The sequence below is a fragment of the Podarcis tiliguerta genome (assembly GCF_965153285.1).
Source record: "Podarcis tiliguerta genome assembly, chromosome: 11".
NCBI classification, from domain to species: Eukaryota; Metazoa; Chordata; class Lepidosauria; order Squamata; family Lacertidae; genus Podarcis; species Podarcis tiliguerta.
In genome coordinates, this window is record NC_139544.1 from 30,356,457 (window position 1) to 30,379,220 (window position 22,764).

Genomic DNA, 22,764 nt, shown 5'->3' on the forward strand with positions numbered 1-22,764 from the left:
GGGGAAGCATGCTATCTGCCTCTGAATCTGAGCAAACGTCAATCAGGTTTTCCATTAACTGACATTTGCCCCAGTTCAGTGGTAAAGAGCTAGTTTTCCTGGGGAAAGCGGTGGAGCAAACAGAGAATCCTTCTGACTTGTTCCTAGAAAGCACAGGGCGAGTGGAAAACCTCTTGGACCAATGGATGAGCCTTTAGTCATGACTAGCTTGTTTCATTTTAACTAACTTCCTCAGGATCAAACCCACAGTTGGTCATTTTAGATTGTACAGTTTTAGGATCTACGTGTTTGATCTGTAGACTGTAGACAGTAAGATACAGTTAGAAGTCTTGAAATGAACTACAATCTAAGCTTACACTTTGGGCACTATAAGGGAAAGTTTCACATTCTTTACAGAAGAAGAGCACTGGGAAGGATTGCAAGTGTAAGGGGAAGGGGAAATGGCTACGTCCTCAACATAGGAAGCGTCCTCATACCAAATTCACCCACCTAACTGAATGGCAGGTTTTCAGAGAAGGGACATTCCCAGTCATATCTGGAGATGCTAGCAGTTGAATCTGGGGCCTTCCGCATGCAAAAGAGATGCTCTACAACTGTGCTATGTCACTCTTCACTTACTGTGAGAAGAATATACAGATACGATTCATTCAAAGCTAAGCATAAGTCCTGGTCACTTCTACGGTCAATTTCAGAAAGACTTGTTTTTTTTCTCTTTAAATCAACGGGGCTTGAACTTTGCATCCATAATGGCTCACTGAATGTGCTCTAGATTTCAATGATTTAGTAGAGAGAGAGAGAGTGAAATCCTGACCTGGAAGATGTCAGGATTTGTCTTTCCTCTTAAGCTAGCCCTGCAGTTGCAAGATGAACTCATGAAACCGATTTACAATTACGGCATTAAACTATGCTTGCCATTTTCCCTTTGTGACTGCATGTCACACATTCAAGGTTGTGTTCTCAATCTTCCCTCTCTACAACTTAACAACTTTAGAATTGTTTGACTAGTTTTAAAATAGAAGCTGAGATTCTCAAGACCTCAGGTGTATTTAAAGAACCCTAAAATCATATGCTGTGGCAGATTTTTAGTAATGCTAAAAATAATCTAGTGCAATTTGAGAGTTCACTGAAGTAAAATTTGCAGGGTTCTGCAGCCCTTGCTTTTGGGTATATCTGTGTTTCGAGGTAATCCTGATTTGAATCCAGCTATGTAGTACTCAGAACTCACTAAAATTGATGGACTTAGCTTTGAAATTAGTTGAATGCAACCCACAAAACTTGCTATTGTTTTAAGCTTATTTTTGCCAGAAGATGTAGAAGGGAATGCCCAGTAAAGGAGTGTAATATGTGAAATGTAAAGACAAATCAAAGATATCCAACTCTGTATTTTCCCCCACAGTACACTAATGTAGGGGCAACGGGTAAAAAATAAATTTAATCCCGTTTGCATTTATAGGCAAATACACTTAGTCTGCATTTTCCAAAACAATACAAGAACTGAAACACAGCCATCCTTTGAAATTCACACTCCTCCAGTTCATTGCAGTTCTCCAGCCAAGTAATGTGTACAAAGATGCCAACATTTGTGAAAAAAACCTACAGAGATGCATCGTATCAGGGGGAATTGCTTGCAAAAAATGTATATATTAAGTAAAACTGCATTTAAAATTTGGCTCTTAAAATAAATGTGCACTAAAATATCAATGTATTTTCACTTTAAAAAAAAAAATCAGAAAATGACATGGAAATGTAGAGAAAAATGAGCAGGAACAGAAAGAAACAGAAATTTTCTGATTCACCCATCCCTATTAGGGGCTAGAGAAACCTTCTGGGAGGTGGGGGACTGGCAGGTAGGAAGGAGAGTTTAAGCTGTCCCCTGCCAGCTGATTGTCACCTACAAATGCCGTCACTCCCTGGCAGTTATAAATATTCTTCCAAGCTGAGCTCTGAAACCACTAGTCAGGGGTAAAAGATGCAAGGAAATCATTGCATAGAATCATAGAATTGTAGAGTTGGAAGGGAGCCCAAGGGTCATCTAGTCCAACCCTTTGCCATACATGAATCTCAACTAAATCAAACATAGCAAATGGCCATCCAACCTCTGCTTAAAAACCTCCAAGGAATGAGAGCCCACCACCTTCCAAAGGAGTCCATTCCACAGCTGAACAGCTTCTACCATGAGAAACTTATTTCTGATGTTCACTTGGAATCTCCTTTCTTGTAACTTGAATCCATTGTTTCAGGTCCTACCCTCTGGAGTGGAAGAAACAAGCTTGTTCATCTTCCATGCAACAGCCCTTTAGATAAATTTAAGATGGCTATCATAACTCGTCTTTTTCAGGCTAAACATACCCAACTCCCTCAACTGTTCCTCATAAGGCTTGGTTTCCTTAATCATCTTGGTCCCCTCCTTGTTTGCAAGTGAGAAGTGGCATAATATCCAGGAAAACAAAGATTTGGCCTATTGCCCTATTCATACTGACCTGGGAGTAAGTGTTACAGAACTGAGTAGGATTTATATCCAAGTAGGCATACATAAGATGGCACTGTTAGACTTCTTCCGGCTCACAACCTAGAGAAGGAGATTGTCTTTTCCAGACATTTCACCCTTAATGTAATTTTATTCCTTCACAATGAAGATACTGTTTCTTTTTGTATAATCCTGCTTCGTGCAGCCAACACAGGAGTACAAAGTTGCAAGATGGGACCCAGCAACTCACGAAACTGTTTAAAATCACAAAATTAAAAATACAGCAAAATAAAGTTTGGTGCAACTTTGTTTTTGCTGTTAGGAAGGGAAACTTTTAACAGAAATATATCAACTGGAGCGAGCCTTGTGAGTTAAAATACAAATCAGTAGATATTTAGAATACTTTTTCTCAGAAGAGTTACCTTAACTCATTTAATGTAGCTTGAGCTTTCATGGGGAAGAGGTTTTCAATCATGCAGTGAGACATTGACCCCAAAACAAAATCCTACAACAAACTCTGCTGCCAACTCTTTCCACACATATAGGACTGAATGATATAAATTACAGTATTGCGTAGTTATACTACCACTGCAGTGTTTTTAGTTGATTGGCAAAGCAATTCTATGGTGGGGTGACAGGAGATCCAAAACGGAGTCCTGCCAGGTTGCAGAGAGGGGTTGACAGCTATATATTACCCTTTCCACCTTTCCCCCTCCCATTGACTCAAATGGAGGGGATTTAATTTGGCAGCTCATAGCTTTGAGCTGATTTTGGCACTATATCAGGGGAACCAAAGGGACTTAGAAATCTGCAGGTCTTTGGTTTCCCCCTGACCACTTCTCTACAATACCCCGTTTCTGTGACGGTGGTGGGTCGTTACACGGCTGCATCAGGAAGGCCTCTAGTGGTGGACCTCTCTCTCCACTTGTAGAAAAAAAAGAGTTCTGCAGCAGCCTCTGGCCCCACAAATTGCCCTTCTAGAGTTTTGTTAGTGTCATCCATTAAAATCCCTTTACTGACTGAAAATATGGCCTTATGAATCAGGCAGCAAGGTCCCGTCCCCCTGAGCATTATTTTTTATTACAGGAAGCATAGTAGGTGGCAGCCATCTTCTTGACAGAGATGTTGCTCCAGCTCTCCTACACGTATTAGAATGCTCTTCAAATATGGCGTCTGTTCTGACATACATGGGCATCATCTAAAAATAAAGAAAGGGAACTGTTTTCTTCCTATTTTTTTATTCATAGGGAACCAAATCAAGATGTGATACATGAGTTAAACAATTAAAAGTCATGTGAAGAAGATATCTTTAATTGGGCCACAGCCTTAGTTCATATATGTACACCTTTTCCATCATCTACCATCAGTGCCCTTCTGTGGTTTGAATGTGGTGAACATTCAACATGTCCCTTTTTAAAATTGTATTTATGAACGGATTGGACATTAGAAATGGACAAGAGAAACTTGGGGGAGGGAATTCAGTCTTCCGTGGCATTCCATTTGTGACCTATACTTCAGGGGGGAATTTAAGAGACAGATAAAGTATGCTGAATGAATTCATCTGTTAATGAATTAACAGATCTGACACACTTTCTTCTGGTTTGAATCATGAACTCAATAGGCTAGGTCACTACAAACAGAAATGATCTCATGTATGCTGTGTCATGCAAATTGAGCACAAGCCTGCAAGTGTTTGGGGGGAGGCAGAATCCATCTTCATTTATTGGCTTCTTAACTGAATGTCATTTATGTTGATTTGATAGATGGTGTCTCTGCTTCAATTGTGTGCTCATTTTTAATTCCAGTTTACAAGCATGTGTGCACACACAGCCCATCTTTTTCACTGTCTGCTTCGTGCATTAAATTAAGCACTAAGCATTGATTCCTATAAGCTTGTATTCTTGCTATTATTTGTACCAAGACCTATTTTCTTCCTGATAGCTGTGAACAAAATGTTCTACTTTTAAGAACAAATTCCATTTCTTTCTCAAAGTAGAAAACAATGTTTGCTTCTTCAGCCTAGGGACATTTTTTGTTCCAATTAATTTTGTTGGGAATCACACATAATCACACCTGAAGTCATGTTTAGTTTTACTGTCTGGGATCCCAGTTTGATTTTTGTTTTTTTAATGCTCCTATAACACAAAGTATTATTCATGATAGTGTGTGTGTGTGTGTGTGTGTGTGTGTGTGATGAAACAGATTTTGAAGGCAATTGCTAAACAGATTATGAACATCGTGGCTCTAGCCTGTACAGTACTACTAAACTATATTGGAGCACAATTTAGACGAACTAGCTTCAAATGATATATTTAGATCCCACTGCTTTTAATTGTTAGTATTATCAAGTAGACAAAGTAAAAAGCAAGCCAAGTCAGTGAGTTGTCACAGACACAGGCAAAAGAAATGATCACTTCTAAAATTCATTTGGAAGGCCCTGAGGGACTAAGAGCTGGAGGTGGGAAGCAAAACTAAAGTCATTGTGTGGAGGAAGAAGTTGCACTCTTCCTGTTTTGACAGGAAATGGAGACAAATGTGCTTCCTGACCATTTGCTCAGTAGGGAATGAAATATTCTCTGACCTTTACCTCATGAACATTTTAGCTTTGTTTTAACTAGTAAACATGTTTTCACCCCAAACATTTATTTGTATTTGCCAAAATGTAACATACGGCTGAAATGACACCCTCATTGCTTATGAGGGTGTGCAGCATACAAACTCATTTGCAGCATGTGTGTAATGTTAAGCCGGGTGAATTCTATTGCAAATGAAATGTTCTCCTTAGAACTTTATAACATACAGTTCTCCAAGGTGCAATTTCAAACCCCACAAGATTCACGATTCATGTTCAATTTGGTATCTCTCTTGACCACCTAACTTTTCATGCATGTATGATTGCCAGTTGCCAGCATGTGTTGGTATGAGACAGCATGAGGAAAGGAAAGCAACTCGGAGTCCTTCCATCTTGCAGTGCATAACCACACAAATGCAGCTGCTATTCTGACTTATGCTCATCTAACCAGCATGGGGTAGAAGGGAGGGGAGAGAGAGAGAGAGAGAGAGAGAGAAAGAAAGAAAGAAAGAAAGAAAGAAAGAAAGAAAGAAAGAAAGAAAGAAAGAAAGAAAGAATTGTTTTAGAATATGGGAGAACAAGAGATATGAAATACTCCTAAACCTTTTAAATTCTGGATTCTTAAAACACCTGTTAATTAACATACCTGTGAACTGTCTCTCTTCCTGTTACACTTGAAGGCAAGTGTCATAACAGAGATCAGCAATCCTGTATTTGAAAACTTAGGACATGTACTGCTGTTGTTGTTGTTGTTGTTTTGTTTTTTACTAGATAAAGGGTGCAATTTGAACAGTTTGGTTAACTCCGTGCTCCATTATTTGTTTGCTACTATTCTAATGAGATGAAAGAGAGAAGACCCTTTCTATGATGTTCTAGACTGTTCTGCTTTATCACATCCAGTCTACAGTGTTAGAAACTGAGATATGAAAGCTAGGAGCTAAATGACACCTTAAACCTAGGTTATGGGTGCCACAATGGAATGTCTAGGTGCATGATTTTTATAACACAAATACAAAGCTGAAAATGAACTTCAGCTTAAATCCTATGTTCATATTTCACATGGTCTAGTATGAAGACTGCAAAAACAAAAACAAAGCCATGCTTCCCCTGCCCACCCCCTTAATATTCTTATGAGGGTCCCTCAAAACGCTGTCTTTAGAGAGCCAGTGTGGTGTAGTGGTTAAGAGCAGTAGTCTCGTAATCTGGGGAACCGGGTTCGCGTCTCCGCTCCTCCACATGCAGCTGCTGGGTGACCTTGGGCCAGTCACACTTCTTTGAAGTCTCTCGGCCCCACTCACCTCACAGAGTGTTTGTTGTGGGGGAGGAAGGGAAAGGAGAATGTTAGCCGCTTTGAGACTCCTTAAAGGGAGTGAAAGGCAGGATATAAAATCCAAACTCTTCTCTTCTTCTTCTTCTTTCTGTAAGGCCAACTGAGAGGCAGAATCTATCAGCTTGCTTGGTGCTGCAGTGATCTCCTGGAAGTTGAGCAGACAGGAATTTCTCCTCCCACACCCTCAGCACCAGCAGTGGCAGTTTTAATCTGAAATCTTAGGTGCAGTACTGTGCCCAGAGCTCAGAAATTGCTCTCGCTAATGAAATTCCCAGTCGCAAAATGTGCCTAGAACAATGGGAGTTTTGAACGCTGCCTGTGTAATCCATTGCGCAGTTGAACTGCCATACAGTATTTAGTTCTGAGTCCATTCGTTTCCATTGAAGTCAGTGACACTAAATCAGTGTACATCTTAATGCTTAGCAAACATGTCAATTGGCTGCTTGCAAGGTGGGGTATGTTTGCGATATATTACAGCCACAGCTTTACAGCATCTCTCAGGCAGCTAGGGATCAGCAATCTATGCTTGTGCTGGTGACAATGGTTCTCTTCGCAGCCTGTCTTGTCCCTGTGAATTATCCAGAAGGCTTATAAGAACATGGCAGCAGGCTGATGAAGTGTGCCTGGCTGCTCTTTTTAAAGATCCTTTCATTTAATGGGTCCTGCCCAGTCGTTACACAAAGGAGGATTTGTCAGGGGGGAATCCTTCAATGATGCTTCGGCCCATCACTGCTGTGGAGTGTAACCATAAAGCTGGTAGAAAAGGAGCCTTTGTTAAATCATGATTAGAAAACACAGACACACACACAAGGAGATGCAAACTTGGGAATCTCATTACTGCAGAAAGTCGTGTACAGCTTTTTATGAAAGTTAATTGTGCTTAACTGCTTCGGATGCTTTTTAAGCAAATACATGCAAAAATGTGATATCCTGGAGTAAAGAGACTTTCTGGTTTTGGTGGGGAAATATATAGAAATATATAAGGAATGGAAAAAGAAAGTGTTGTTGAACAACAGCAAAGAGCTGGATCCAGAATGAATTAGTCACACTTGGGGCTTGTTGAAATCTATGTGAAAAGTTAGTCATCCTGGATTAAGCTTAAATCCTGCTGATTGTCATGGGAATGAAATGCAAATAACTCAGCCTGCAATCCTAATTCCACTTACCTGAGAGTAAGCCCCATTGACTCTAGCAGGAATTGTAGACATGGTTAGGACTGCGCTGTTAGTCCAGATCCAATGCAGCATGGCAAGCAATGTTAAACTGGCCCTTCAAAGTCCTTTGTAATCCTTATTAAATTATTTTAAAGCAAGGGAGCTTTATTTAAATATGCAAAGTATTTAGCAGACATAATTCCTACCTACACATCGTACGCTTATGTTTCTATAGAAATGCCATGGTATAATGGCTCTGGTCTGTAGAGCGAAAAAGGATTTAAAAGGTCACAGTGAGTCCCTTCTCCCTCCACACACTTGGTGGACATCAGCACTGTTATTATGGGATGGTCAAAATTATTCTGCCAGCTTACTAAAGGGAGAGACAGGAATAGTCCGGGGAGTGGGGGCAGAGGAGGGGCAATGACGACGACAACAACTGCACCCTGTATCATTCCCTATCACCACAAGAGCAGATGACAAAGTGGGTAGATTTGTGGCTTTTACCTTTCACCAGTAATTTTTGCTCCTACACGGAGCCAATTAAAGCTAGGAGTGGCACAGTATGTCATCTGTAATTTTAGATAAACATAAACAATGGCCAAGTGCTGTTCCTTTTTTGCTACCACAAATTGTTGGGGCGGCTTCTAGGTGGAAGAAGTCAAATTTGTTATGTTTTACAAAGTTATATGTCAGGGGGACCTGCCTGCAAAACAGGGAAGCTTCATTCACTACAAAGCAAAATGCTACTTCATTTCTGTCTGCAATTACCGTACGCATAGGATCATATTGCAGTTTGTGTACAGATTTATATTTCAACAAGTTCTAGTCCTGTTCACTTTCACTAGGGCCATCTTCCACCAGTGCTATTTAAGGACTAAGGACTCATTCATGACCACTTGAGCCCATGCTTGCCTGTGCTGTTTTTCACTGATGCAGCCCAAGGCTGAGCCAGGAACTTGAAAGCTGCACACCATGTGTAAAGTGAAGACAGACTGGCTTTTTGCATGTCATCCCAACTTCTCAAAAAGCTAGAGTGGTTTGTCTATGATCAACTTAGATTACACTTTCAGAGTCAGAGAGAAAGGGTTAATGTATCTGGAACCCTGCAGGAGAAAGAAAAATAAGTCAAGGATAGAAGGGAGAGGATTTGATGAAGGCAAGTTGCAGGTAGAGGTAATTTTAGCACACACACACACACACACACACACACAGTGGCTTCATAGCTACAAATTCCCCTTTCTGAAGTTGCCTTTTAAAAAAGGATGTTGGGGATTTACTTCAGTTGGTTTTGTGCCATTTCAGTAGCATTATTAGAAGACCCAAGGTGTTTTCAACTATCTACAGCCGGCCGGATGCAGTGATGTCTTATAACCAATGACTGTCATGTGAATTCCTTTTGCGTGTTTTGAGTGTTAGTGAGCTGTGAAGTTTTAGTTGTCTTTCCTATTTTGTGGCAGAGTAGGCCGAATGTCTCCCTAAGGAGGGACTCAGTTGAAACTTAGTGACGTGTGATATGCTTGGAGGTTGCCTAGCACCTGTTTTGCTCTCCAAGTAAGAGCTGGTTTACACGTTCCTTTATTCATGTGTAGCAGATTTCCACCCGATGATTATCTGCACCATTGCTGTATCCTCACCCATTGTTGCTACTCGGATCCTCTGGAATGCGTGGGGAGTTTTTATGCCAGTACCAGATGTTCTTAGCAGCATCTGTTGCTTGTGCAGAAAGTCTCCACAAAATCCTGATGATCCGTGCGGCAAACCACACTAGACAATACAACCCTTGTTATGGCAGCCAACACAGGGAAGCCTTGAGCATAATGTAATGTGTAGACTGATATTAATTCTGAGTGGTAGAATAACGAAGTGCTCTATGAGAATACTTTTAATTTGAAGTTCATCTTTAGGAACATTGGAAGTTGTCTTGCACCATGTCGGAGTGTTGGCCCATCTTGCTCCCTGGGGATTCAAAAGATCTATCTGGAGATGCAGGGGACTGAATTTGAGACATTCTGTGTTCAAAGCAGATCCTTCTACTCAAGTTGTTGCTAAAGGGTAACCTACAGGCCTGGACAGCTTCAAAACTTTCTTCAGTATCTGAGCCCATGTTAGTTGTGTGTGTTTTCTTGGCAGCATGGACATTCTTTCGGGAAGACCAGTGCTCACAGTGGAAATGAAGGGCCCTGTCGGAAGGCATGTTTAAGGGCACTGGAATGTTCTGGAGCACAGGAGATGTTGCAGCAGAATGGTGCTTCAGGAAGAGTGGCCAGAATTTGGGTTGCTAATTGAGGGAGACTGAAAAGTGGATTAGCGAATAGAAAAGAGCAAGTAAGCGGAAATAGTTGACTAAAGCAAGAAGCAATAGAAATGATATAGGGCTGTTGGTCAGTGGTAGAAATTTTGCAGAATGCTCCTGCATCTCCAGGAAGACTGAGAGATAACTGTGTCTGAAATCCCACACAGCTGGTGCCAGTCAGTGTAGACAATGTCGAGCTACAAAGGCTGATTCAGGATAAGGTTATGTTCTCATATTGGTGAAAGATGGATGTTTCTTGAAGCTCTGAGCCATAATGGGACTGTACTGGGCCCAGTCATACCAAAATGGGATAAGGTATACTTAAACGAAGATTTAACATTCCGCAAGTGCAGCATCTCCCATTATGTTGCAGTGATTGGGGAACTGTTTTGCTTCATACCCTAATTGCATCTTCTATCCATGATTCATTCTCAAAGGGGGGGGGGGGCAAGAGAGAGAGAGAGAGAGAGGCGGAGGGACCACTTACAGGACCACAAACCTAAGCATGCAGGCAAACAGGAAAGTGCACGCACTCATTCTGACATGGGTGCACAGACAAAAATACCCCTATCAGTTTTCAAATCCCAAGAAATGATACACACCCACAATGCAGCAAAATCAAACTTGAGCCTGACCTTTTTTAAACTTTCCTTGCAGTTGCCTCACTTCTGGCTCTCTGCAAAAGAAGGCAGCACAGGCATGTTAACTTATTTCTCACGGGTCTTCTGACTAAAAACTTAGGCAAATTGTTTGTTACAATCAGACTCTTCTCCCTGTCATAGTCTTCAACTCTCAGTACCTTTTGACTCTGTATGGAAGTGACATAATAGAGAAATAATCAACAACACTTGGAAATAGGGCAATAACTTGCACCAGAGATAGAAATCAGAAAAAGTAGTTGCTTCTCCAGAGTAGGAACTGGGTCCTACTTTTGAGGCTCCATGCTCTGCCTTCAGAAACTCAGGGTGTGAACCTCAGATGACCTGGCTACCCTCCTGGCTAAACTGTTTTCTGAAGATCACATTGCACTATGTTGCCTGTAGACGCTCTTCAGATATTTAGAGGGCTTCTTTGTGGATGCCCTTACGAAGAGTCTCATTGCAGAACTATATTTATATGTATATACTAATGCTGTGCTACAACCCATACTCCAGTTTCTCAAATTATTTCTTCCCGAGACCGAAGCTCAGCTGAGGATATTATGGGGTTTTCAGGAAAGGCAGTACCCATGAAGGCTGCAGAGTGCAGACCACTGGATAGATGATGTGTGGAATGAAAAAAAGGGCATCCACAAACATCCCTTGTCAAACTTGAATGTATGGTAAATACAACAATCCCCCGCCCCTCACCCCTTTGATAATGGACACATGTAATTTCTTTTCTCATCTCTTGGTAGAGAATGATAAAAAATGTGGGGATAGAGAATGATCGAAAAACATTTCAGCACACAGACCACATTCATCCTTTGTGCAGACCGTAGGTCATCCACTGAGTAAGACCTAGCTAGGTGGGCTCATTACTCTAGGTGGGCTCATTTCTCTAGGGTCCAATGCATTTCACTGTTTTGTTTAAGCACCATCATGCCTAAGTTTAGCCGATACAGATCGGCTGCTTCCAAGTTTGTATATAGTTGTGTGTGGTGCTGAGTGGCGTGAACAAACTTACAAAAAATTTAGTGTAGCCAGTAGGGTAGGGATAGCCAAGACAGTACCCTACAGAGGTTGTTGGACTACATCTCTCATTGGCCCCAGTCAGCATGACTGTAGTCCATGCTGTAGTCCAACAACATGTTGGCTGCCCCATTGCAAGGTTTTTGTATGTACCCATTAGTCCAGCAAATGAAAACTTTCATGATCTAGATCCATATTCCTGAACTTGGACTGAGACAAAGAGACGACATGTTTTAATAATTCATGAAAACTATATACTCAGCAAAGTTTTCCCAAATTAAAGTCAATGTCTGCCATCTCAATCTATGCTTATCAGCTAATTAGAATTAGCTGAATAGCTAATTGAGTAGACTGGAGACCAATTCCACAACTTTTAAAAATTTAATATTGATTTTTAAATTTTATTATTAATGTAATGTGCATTCAAAAGATAATATACTTTTGTTTTTAAAGTATGAATAATGGAAAAAAAGAAAATTCATTCTTAAATACCTTTCAAGATGTTCCAAATAGTTTCTGAAGTCTTTGAACTTTCAACTGTTACTAAAAGAATAGATACATTTGTATGACAAGTTATTGTAAAAGTATGAGATATTAATGATTTATGATGATATTGTGTTAAGTGCAAAAATGTCTTTAAGTTTTAAACTCTAAATGAGTGGCATATTTTAAAAGAATTGTGAGATTTCTCTTTCACTTTAGAAACCGTGATGCATAAAAACAGTTTTATCTCTCTGTGAACAATGGTAGCATCATGATATAATACATTTGGAGAAGATGATAATGAATCAATGAGCAATTAAGATTACATTTTAAAGAGAAAAAATTAAACGAAACTTTTATTCATTTCATCTTTTTAATTGTGATGAAAAGAAATCATTTGCAATGGTCTGTGACACGTCTTATGAAAATTGGTATGTGCTGTGTAGCATATTTATGTGGTCTCCTAAATGTTCAGGAGGACCTAACTGTAAACACAAACAGTGGCCTTCAAGATATTTCTGTCCCAAAGTGTACTTTGATGGTGAGAAGCTGTAAATTCTGAGGTTTCTCTGCAACAGAAACCATACTATATGCAGACACTCCTCCTCCAGTGCTGTGGTCTGCAAGTCTGATTGAAAATAGCTTGAGATGCAGCACAGTATGTGGGGTTCGTGCATCCTACTCATTCCATGTCCTGGGCTGTACTCAAGTCATGTATTGCCATTTCCTGTGAAGCAGAGACAGTCTTAAAACAGCATTAAGTTCAAAGTTACCAGGTCTGATGGGTTCAAAATGATGGTTTGACTGCCTCCACATCATCATGCATGCATACTTAAGCATTTTTATCAATTCCGGTTGTGTAAGTCAGCTTGCCTTCATGAGTTCAGGTGCTTTGTCTAGATCATTTAATACAGACTAGTCAACCATTTAAACCACACTTTAGGGTTCATATCTTACGTTCAACATGCGTACAATCTGCCTTCCTGTGTACACTCATACAGTTAGATAAACGTAAAATTCAGCATGCTTACGCAACAATGGAGTTGTAGAGACTGTGCTTGTGTTCAGTTTAAAAAAACACACAGAAGGAAAGATAAGGGATCCATGTACTTTTTTCATATAATATTTATTGAATTTCAGTTTTAAAACCAAAGAGTTAACATTTTCTCTTATCATCACATATATTTTGACTCTCTCGAGTCTTTGACTTCCCCCCCTTCCCCCTAACTACTTTCTTACATCCTTACATAATTTCTTTAGCATTTCAAATTCCCCCTATTTACCTACTTTTATTCTTTCTTTTTTTATAATTGTAAACAGGTTCTACCTCTACTTTGCAAAAAAAAAAAACACAAAACACCTTTAAGTCAGTCCTGTTAGTGTTGTGAAGCATTTACAATGTTCTTTCAAATATAATAAAAATTTACTCCAGTCTTTTTCAAACTAGTCTCGCATTTTCCCGGTCAGTCTTGCCAGGTCTGCATATTCAATCATTTTAGTTTGCCATTCTTCTAATGTTGGTACTTCTTGTTGCTTCCATTTCTGGGCTAAAAGAGTCCTCGCAGCTGTTGTGGCATAGAGAAATATATTATAATCATTCTTGGGAATTTCTTCTATTATACCCAACAAAAAAAGCTTCTTTTTTTATGAAATGTATTTTAAAACATTTTTTAAGCTCATTATATATATATCCCAGTAAGCTTTAACCTTGGAACAAGTCCACCACATGAAGTCAAAATTCCCTTCTTTTTCTTTACATTTCCAACACATATTATCACTTGTCCTATACATTTTTGCTAATTTAGTTGGTGTCAAATACCATCTATACATCATCTTCATTATATTTTCCTTTAAGGCTGTACATGCAGGGAATTTAATTCCTTTTTTCCATAGCTTTTCCCAAGCCTCTAATTGAATATTATATCCAAAATCCTTAGCCCATTTTATCATAACCATCTTAACTTGTTCATCTTTAGTATGCCATTCTAACAATAGATTATACATCTTTGACAAAATTTTACCTTTACATTCTTACGACTCAGTCTCCAGTTTTGATTTAGTATTTGCAAAGCCATTATTTTTAACATCATCCTTAAAAACATTGTGCAATTGATGATACTGCAACCAATCGGTCAATTTTCCTTTCAGCTCTTCAAAAGACTTTAATTTTACCTCATTTTCAACTTCTATTAACAAATCTTTATATGTGGCCCAATTTTCCCCCCATATTTTTTCATTTTAACCACTGTAGGGATCTATGTACTTCTAATACCTACAGCATGATTATAGGATGAGCAGTTTTTCTCCTGCATGGCAAGCTACACCACCAGATTCTCATTTTTACACAACTGCTTGTCACCCTTTGCAGTCAGTCATCATAGAGACGAAAAGAAAAGATGGACTAGGGATTGGGGTTGGGGTGAGGATAGAAGCACATGGATATTTGCTTTCTTCAAACCCAGCATATTTTCAAAGGAAGCTGTGGTCATCAGGTAGCCCAGTCCACAGCCTGGTTAAGCCTATTCAGTCCCACTATTGAACAACTGTTCAGTTGTTCTCAGATCATTTGCCACTGGACTCCAACACTGCTGCATACATATTGGCAAATAGATAACAGGTGTCGTATGTTGCAGTCCATCAAAATTGTTGGATAGTTAGTAGCTGTAAACTGGGTTCAATCCAGCTGTCCAGATTTGACTAGATGGTGGCTCAAACCACCCCTGAAAGGGGGCAGAGAAAGAGAGAGAGTACCATCCCGGTGCTGCAACCCTTTGGTAAAAAATTATTTTGTAATGGGAACAGGAAGATTGAGATGGCAACACAGAACATCATTTGGGTTTTGTTGTGTAAAATAAATGTGCAGCGAATTGTCATCTGGCCACATTTCTTTTAGATGGACTAGCCTAGATGGGATTAGACAGACTTAATGTCACGTTTTCCATGGCATGACCGGCCGAGATTTCATGGCAGACTGGGGCTGCTGTTAGCATTAGCCTGCATTAGGCATGTAAGAAGATAAAACGACAGCTTTGTGAGCCATGTACAGTAGAGTCTTTTACGTCTAGCAGAGATCCATGTGCAGAGGTACTTTTACTTATAGCATTAAAGAGCTGATAGTAACTAGCATATCATTAAGTAGCCTTGCCCCGTGTGCACTCTAGTGCTATGATTTTTACTATAGCTGTCTTTCATTTGGCAAATTGCTGTAGAAACTTGCAGTGGACTTTATCTCACAAACAAGCAATACCATATGAAGAAAGAGTGAACATACTGTTTTATATTGAAGAGCTTTTTGTTGTTTTTATTGTGGACAGGGTCACTTTAAAATAGGCAATAAAGTTATCCAGTTTTTATGTGCATGTCTTCCTCCTGTTAAGGCAATACAAGGTAGAGCAACAAAAAATTAATGTACAAAGAAATGCATTTGCCTGGGCACTATTTCCTGTCTCCCTGTCCCAAGTAGGATGCAGAATTCTCCACTGTTGTGATGTGTACAGAGAGAGGATATCCAGTGTGGGCTGAGAAAGGCCCCTGTTTGAGGCCCTTGATGGCCCCTGTCAATCAGTGCTCTGGTTCACACATAGTACTAAATCGTACTTAACATTAATTACAGTTAATATTAATTATAATTTAATAAACAATAGTTAAAGGTGAGTTGTCTGGCAGATGATCACTTCAGCCTTGGCTTATTATATCACAGAGTGGTTAAAAGCCCCAGCAAGAGCAGCTGAGCCTTGAGAGTAGTTTGAATTGTTTTGCCACTCTTCAAGCACAGCTCTGTAGCAATGACAGTTTCTTAGCTAAGAAAGGGGTCCAGGTTCACACATAAGGCTAAGCTATGGTTAACATGAACTAAGGTTTATAAGCTGCTTACGAAACATGATTAACAAACAACCTTTAATCATAGTTAATAAAACATAGTTCAGTTGCTGAGTTAAGTTCACACTAAGCCATGGTTTAATAAGCCATAGTTTAATAAACCATGGTTTATCATATGTGCAAACCAGACCTACATTAGAGGTGATACTGAGCTATATGGTCCAATGTTCTGACACAGTATAAGGCAGCTTTCTATATTCCTACATTTTTGTGCTTGTGCGCTAAATATTAAATGTGAATTGGCCCTTGTTGTGTATCCCTGTATCTATAAATGGAACCCCTTTTCAAAACAGCTATTATAAGATTATTATTTTAAAAAATGGCATGGATTTGGCAAGCTCTGGTTATTTTACTTGAACAGTATCATAACTAGTAAACTCATTTTTTATTGTCTCAGGCAGAGACAAAAATTAGGAGGAAGAAATTGGGAAGATAGGGTGAAAGAAGAGTACAGGGCCCTAGTTCATTGCTACTTCATTTTGTAATTTAATGTACAAGTGCATATATATGCCTGGCTCGTAAGTACTTATATTAGCTTCTTTATTAATATTTGCTGGCGTTGGAAGATGTTAAGCAGAATTGTTTGTTTGCTTGTTGATATTCTGCCTCTCCCGGTTTAGGACTCCATAGCTCACGACATAAATTAAAACAGATACAAGTTTTTTAAAAAACAAAATAAATATAAATAATAAAATGTTACAATATATGAAATGTAAATATCTCTAAATGAAATATAAATAATAAAATGAAAGCATTATCCTTTGTATATTTGAGGGTTTCTCAAAGCTAAGATGGAGTCAGATTGGCGGCATACACAAAAGAGTCTGCTCTTCCCTCGGAAGAGAGTACATTTAAAATATTGCTATTGCTAGAACAACACTCAAGGTAGCAAATTTTAGTAAGTGAGAAGCTAAAGTTCATGAGTCTGAAAATACATGAAACAGTTTGTGTATTGGCAACCAAGTATGTTGAATTGCCTTATTGCGCAGAGGGTTCTAATGCCAGTGTTTTGAACTTGTAAACAAGAGCAGAGACACCCAGCCCAGATTAATCATTATGCTTCTCGCCTTTCTTGAGCATTAAGCATTGTTCATATGTCTTTCCTCAGTTACTTAAACGTCAGAGATATTTATATTATTTGTTGGTACTATATTTAGATTGCCTGTTTCACTTCCCTCCTGAATTTGTTCAAGCCCAGAAATTATATCAACTGCAAGGTAACATTTCATGAAAAGCAAAAGAGACAGACCTGACTTCTCCCTTTCTTTCTTTTTTTTCAGGTGACATTTACGAAGAGGAAATTTGGGTTAATGAAGAAGGCTTACGAGTTGAGTGTTCTCTGTGACTGTGAGATTGCTCTAATAATCTTCAATAGCACCAACAAACTGTTTCAGTACGCCAGCACTGATATGGACAAGGTGTTGCTGAAGTATACAGAGTACAATGAGCCACACGAGAGTCGAACGAATTCAGATATTGTTGAGGTAAGAATACACCTCTTGCAACTCTCCCCACCTATACTTTGCCATGCAAGTTTCATACTGACTTTGTTTCCTTCATGTCAGTTACTTGATGACATTCACCTGAAATTGCTACATGTGTTTCTTTCTACAACTCACACAACTGTGGAATACAGGACAAAACAATATACTATTTGAGTCACTGTTTGAGTCCCTTAATTAATGTTGCTTCCATTTTATATTTATAAAGAAGTCACTTCCATCCGGTGCAGAAACCCTTTCCTACTGCCAAGCATAATAATACAAGCCATCACCTTCTTAAAACGATGGATTGACATTAGAGAGATAGGTAGGTCGCTAGATAGCCATCCAATAGGTTTTCTAATGTGAGTGCAAGTTAAACATCATGTAAAAATCTTACCACACAAAGTAAACCAGGCCTTTTACACATTTGGCCTTAATGTATTGTTCAGTGTGGTTTGAAATAAATGTTTTGTTGCTTTGCAAATAATGAAAAGGAAAACCCAGAAGAGCATTGATTCCCTAATGCATTGTATTTCTTGTTTGCTGCCATTGATTTACTCTGTAATCTTATGGCAGTACTTTTAAGTAAAGATGTAAACAGATAGGTGAGTCACCCTAACCAGCCTTAACCGTCTTTGAGAAATACTTATTTCAATGTAACGATCTATGGGAGTTTTGCTGCTGATTTCAGTGGAGCCAGAATTTAAGTGCCTGTCTGCTTGGTGGCTTCCTGCACTCTTGGTTTTATGCTTTAATGCAAATCCAAAAGTGCACAAAGCAGTCCCATAAAGAAGAAGTAGTTTGTGCTTTCCTTCCCTGTGATAACCGTACCAACCATGCTGGCTCTTTGGCTGAGCAGACACCATGCTTAAGGCTTAGGGAATGCATGGGTAGCACACTGTTTGAAGGTTCAGAGTCTGCTCAGCAATCTGAGTACTAGGGAAGGTAAATGACGTGCGCTCTGGTTTCCGTCACAGTGTTCCACTCCACAAGAAGCTGTTTAGTCATGCTGGCCACATGACCCAGAAAGCTTTCTGTGGGCAAACACCAGCTCCCTCAGCCTGAAGTGAGATGAGCGCTGCACCCCATAGACGCCTTTGACTGGACTTAACTATCCAGGAGTCCTTTACCTTTTACCTTAGCTAATATGCTAGTTCTTCAACCACTCAGCCTGGCCAGTAAACAATACGTGGCAACTATGCTTTGTGACAGGATGTGCAGTAGTGAGTTTGGTGGCCGTGAAGTTGTGGCCGTTCATAGATTTGTGTCAACAAAGGTTTCAGGCTCTTTCTACCAAAAAAACAAAAGCTGCAGGAACACGTTGGCAATCATTTTGGTAGATTCAAATGGTTAAGCGATAATCACACAAAAGAGAGACAAAATGCCTTGAGTGCTGTTTATTCCATATGGCTTGCTGGCAGCTAAAATAGCTTACTAACTTGAAAGGATGTGATTTTCTATATTCAGACTGAAATACAGAGTGCAGAGGTCACTCTGGATTCAGCACTGTTTCAGGGTCAGAGGAAATAGTTTTGCAGCGTGTGTGGGTGTTTTTTTGGGGGGTAGAATCTTTACATTAGGGAAAAGGAGGGGAAAAAACTTCAGTGTAATTATATTGTTTTACTTGATAATTAGCATCACTGTTGCTAGTACAATGAAGCAAGAAAACAAAAGCTGAAGAGGCAGGCAGCTTCACACACAAAAGTAGCTTGAGTACATGTCTTAGTGCAGAATAAAGAATTGCTGTCTTTTAAATATTTAAATGCGCCAGGGAAATGCAAAAAAGAAAACCCTATCCCACAGAAAACTAGAAATCATCTTCTTCTAAGGTACCCAGCATTGTTTGACATTGATCTCATTCATATATACAGTGGTACCTCGCAAGACGAATGCCTCGGAAGACGAAAAACTCGCAAGACGAAAGAGTTTTCCGTTTTCTGAGTTGCTTCGCAAGACTGAACGTCTTGCGTCTTTTTTTTAAGCCGCCAATGCATTCCTATAGGAAACCATCAATACACAGTGGTGCTTCGCAAGACGAAAAAACTCATAGAAGGAATTAATTTCGTCTTGCGAGGCACCACTGTACTGTAATGCTAACCCAAATTGAGCAAACTGTTCTCCCAAGAAAATGATACTTGTATTTTCATACTACAGGATTTCTTTTTCTTTTTCTTTTTCTCTTCTCTGTGATTGTTTAACAGACTTTAACACATGGGTAGGCAAACTAAGGCCCGGGTGCCGAATCCAGCTCAATCACCTTCTAAATCTGGCCTGCGGATGGTCCGGGAATCAGCATGTTTTTACATGAGTAGAATGTGTCCTTTTAATTAAAATGCATCTCTGGGTCATTTGTGGGGCATAGGAATTCATTTTTATTTATTTTTTCCAAAATATAGTCCGGTCCCCTGCTGAAAAAAATTTCTGACCTCTGCTTTAACAGAATCCATACTGCTTATTTGCCACATATTGGCATCTGGTATGTGGCTGAGTCTTCTTTACTTCACAGTGATGCTGAGCACATGTGTGGTGATCAGCCTATACACTAATGTTCTGCTTCTTTCTAAAATGAAGTTTCAATTCTTAGCCTATTCGAACTCAGCAGCTTAGAAGCATGGCCTTGGTCAGAGTAGGATAATTAGATGCAATTTCGCTTGTAAAGTATATATGTGGGAACTGCATGGAGGGATTAGGGAACTAAGTGTGTTTTCAGTTCTCAAGATCCAAATATGACTGCTCCCTACAACACACTCTGGCAGTGTGCATCCTTTTATTTTAAAAGCTATTTTATTTATTATTCATCTTCAATGGATTCTGCTGGAGCTAATAACACAGAGTACTTGCTATCAAATGTCAGAGGAAAACAGCAGTGGGACTATGTGCCCTTGACTCCCATGTTTTTCAGAAAATAGAGATTTGATATCCTTTGCTTATCTGACAGGGTTTTCACAGCAAATTCAGGTATTAGACATGGCAGAGCAAAAAATAATCATCACAGATTAACTTTTTGACCTTCTAAATAATAATAGTTATTACTGAAATTGTTAACAAAATCATTCCTCCCACTTAAGAGTGAATCAAAATATACATTTGGAGACTCTGAATGTTGCCCTTACTAGTTTAGACAAAACTATAAAGGCAGGGAACAAACTTTTTTAAAAAAAATACCTATGAAATGAATTTGCTTTGGGACTCTGAAGGCTTCAGCATCTGGTGTGAAATTATCTGGGCTTTTTAATGATTTCAGCATAACATTTTATTACTTAAGGTTTTATTTGTCCATCCCGATCCCCTGGCACCACATTCTCATTGGTTGCACAGTGGTACCTTGGGTTACAAACACTTCTGGTTACAAACACTTCGGGTTACAAACTCCGCTAACTCGGGAGTAGTACCTCAGGTTGAGAACTTTGCCCCAGGATGAGAAAGGAAATCGCACACTGGCAGTGCGGTGGCGGAGGGAGGCCCCATTAGCAAAAGCGTGCCTCAGGTTAAGAATGGTTTCGGGTTAAGAACGGACTTTGAGGTACCACTGTACTTCGTAACCCGAGGTACCACTGTACTTTTAATGCATTTGCTTAATTGTAGCACTTTAACATCTTGTGTTTTCTTCTCTATGACTGCCTCCTCAATTCCCATCCCCTGTTATACAGAGTATTGCAAACCTTTCCCATCCCCTGTACATTGGTATTTCTTGTTTCTTCATTTCCATTCTCTCTCGTCTTTCACATAAATCATTCTTCTCTCTTCCTTCCAGACCATCGCTCACCCTTTTTGTTACCTCCAGCCAATCAATCTTTTATTTCTCTGGTATTCTCACAAAGCTGCACCCTTTCCTGTCCTCGCCAATCCACTCCTTTCTACCAAGTCCATGGCTGCTACTTCATAGTTCAGATTCCCTGCTTCCCTGAAATATTTCATTTCTCTCCCTTCTAGAACCTCCGTCTCAGCAGTTCTCTCCTTAATTACACAAACGCAGAGACAAAGACACAACACACAGACATTCCCACATCCCCTTCAAACATTTTGGAAACTCACAACAACTCACTCTACTGAACAGTTTTGATGCTCCCATACAGTTATCTAGAGATGGGGGAGAAATCCAATTTTTATTTATTTTATTTTTAACGCGAAATTGCCTAATTCACACTTCTCACATCACTGCATGAAATGAAACATAATTATTCCATGAGATACTCACGTCTCTTAATTCTGTGATGCAGTTTGCCAACAACACAATGCTTATCAAAATGGATATATTAGAAGAAAGTATACATAAAATGCATATATTAATGAAAATAATGTACATTAATACATCACGTTAGGGGGAAATGTGTATATTATGGGTGTGAGCCAGGAAGTTGCCATGTCAAATTCACTTTGGCCATCAATTCACTAAAGTAATTTTCAGCACACTTCAATCTCAGTGCTGCTATGTCCAGTTCTGCAACATGCTGAGAATATGACTGATCCACTGTACAGAGTTGTTGTAAGCATTACTGAGATAATGGTCTAGTTTAGAGGAAACATGCTTGTTCTAAGAAACCATTTTGCCTGAGTGCGGCATCCTCATCCTCTGAACTTTAACGGTTCTGTCATGGTTATTAAATTGCAGCTTCCTGGTGTATCCAATCTGGAAAACTGTAGTTTAATCTCTGTCTACAAAGCAGGATTTGAAACCAAGGGATACAGTGGTTCAATAAGCCCTAGAAGTCGTAAATTAAGGCATAGGGGAGAAAGGAAGAGGCAGTGCTGGATTTAGGGCGACGTGGGTGGTGCTGAGGGGGTTGCAAAATTATAATAAATAAATAAGGAATTATTGTGAAAAATAATAACTACTTGGGGGAGGCATGAATTTTGTCCTCACTCAGGGCACAATATTACCGAAGTCCACCCCTGAAACCATGTGAACAAAACCCTCATATTTAGATTTCCATCTAGGAGCCTGTAATTCCTGAAAAGTCAACAATGAGATGGTGAGTAACAGGTTTCACTGACATGCATTCGCTGAGCACTACCAATCTTTTCTACCATCAGCCAAAGAAGAGTTTCACTTGTCCAGTAGGCAGAGCCACTCTCAGTGCACACAGGGCTCTAGTGAAATCCACTGTAAGCCCATTTTATAACTTGTGTAAACTGAGTTCACATTCTGGAATATGCCACATATTTCTTCAGTGTGCAGAGGTTCCTTGACAAACACATAGGAGATAAATAAATCAGTGTAGAAAGGGTTCCCTGAAGACAGGAAATTTAAAACCACTGGTGTAGATCGTAATGGGTATATGAAGTGTGTAAGATAGCTCAGTGAGTTTACAATCTCATGCTCTCTTTCATGAATGATAATGCCTCCATGTTCTATGTATCTGAAATCAAGTCTCACTTATTTCCATGGGATTTGTTGCCAAGTGAGCATGTGCTAAGGCTCATAACTT

At 39.5% G+C, this 22,764-nt stretch overlaps 1 protein-coding gene across 27 annotated transcripts in view; it reads left to right on the top strand.

Annotated features, from left to right (window-relative positions):
- The window catches only part of MEF2C (myocyte enhancer factor 2C), a 170,394-nt gene that overhangs the window by 78,879 nt on the left and 68,751 nt on the right, over window positions 1–22,764 (top strand). For all 27 annotated transcript variants that reach the window (XM_083404121.1, XM_083404126.1, XM_083404118.1 and 24 more), the window contains one exon: window positions 17,132–17,335. In XM_083404121.1, the coding sequence (XP_083260247.1) occupies window positions 17,132–17,335 (204 nt within the window). The remainder of the gene's footprint in view (window positions 1–17,131; window positions 17,336–22,764) is intronic.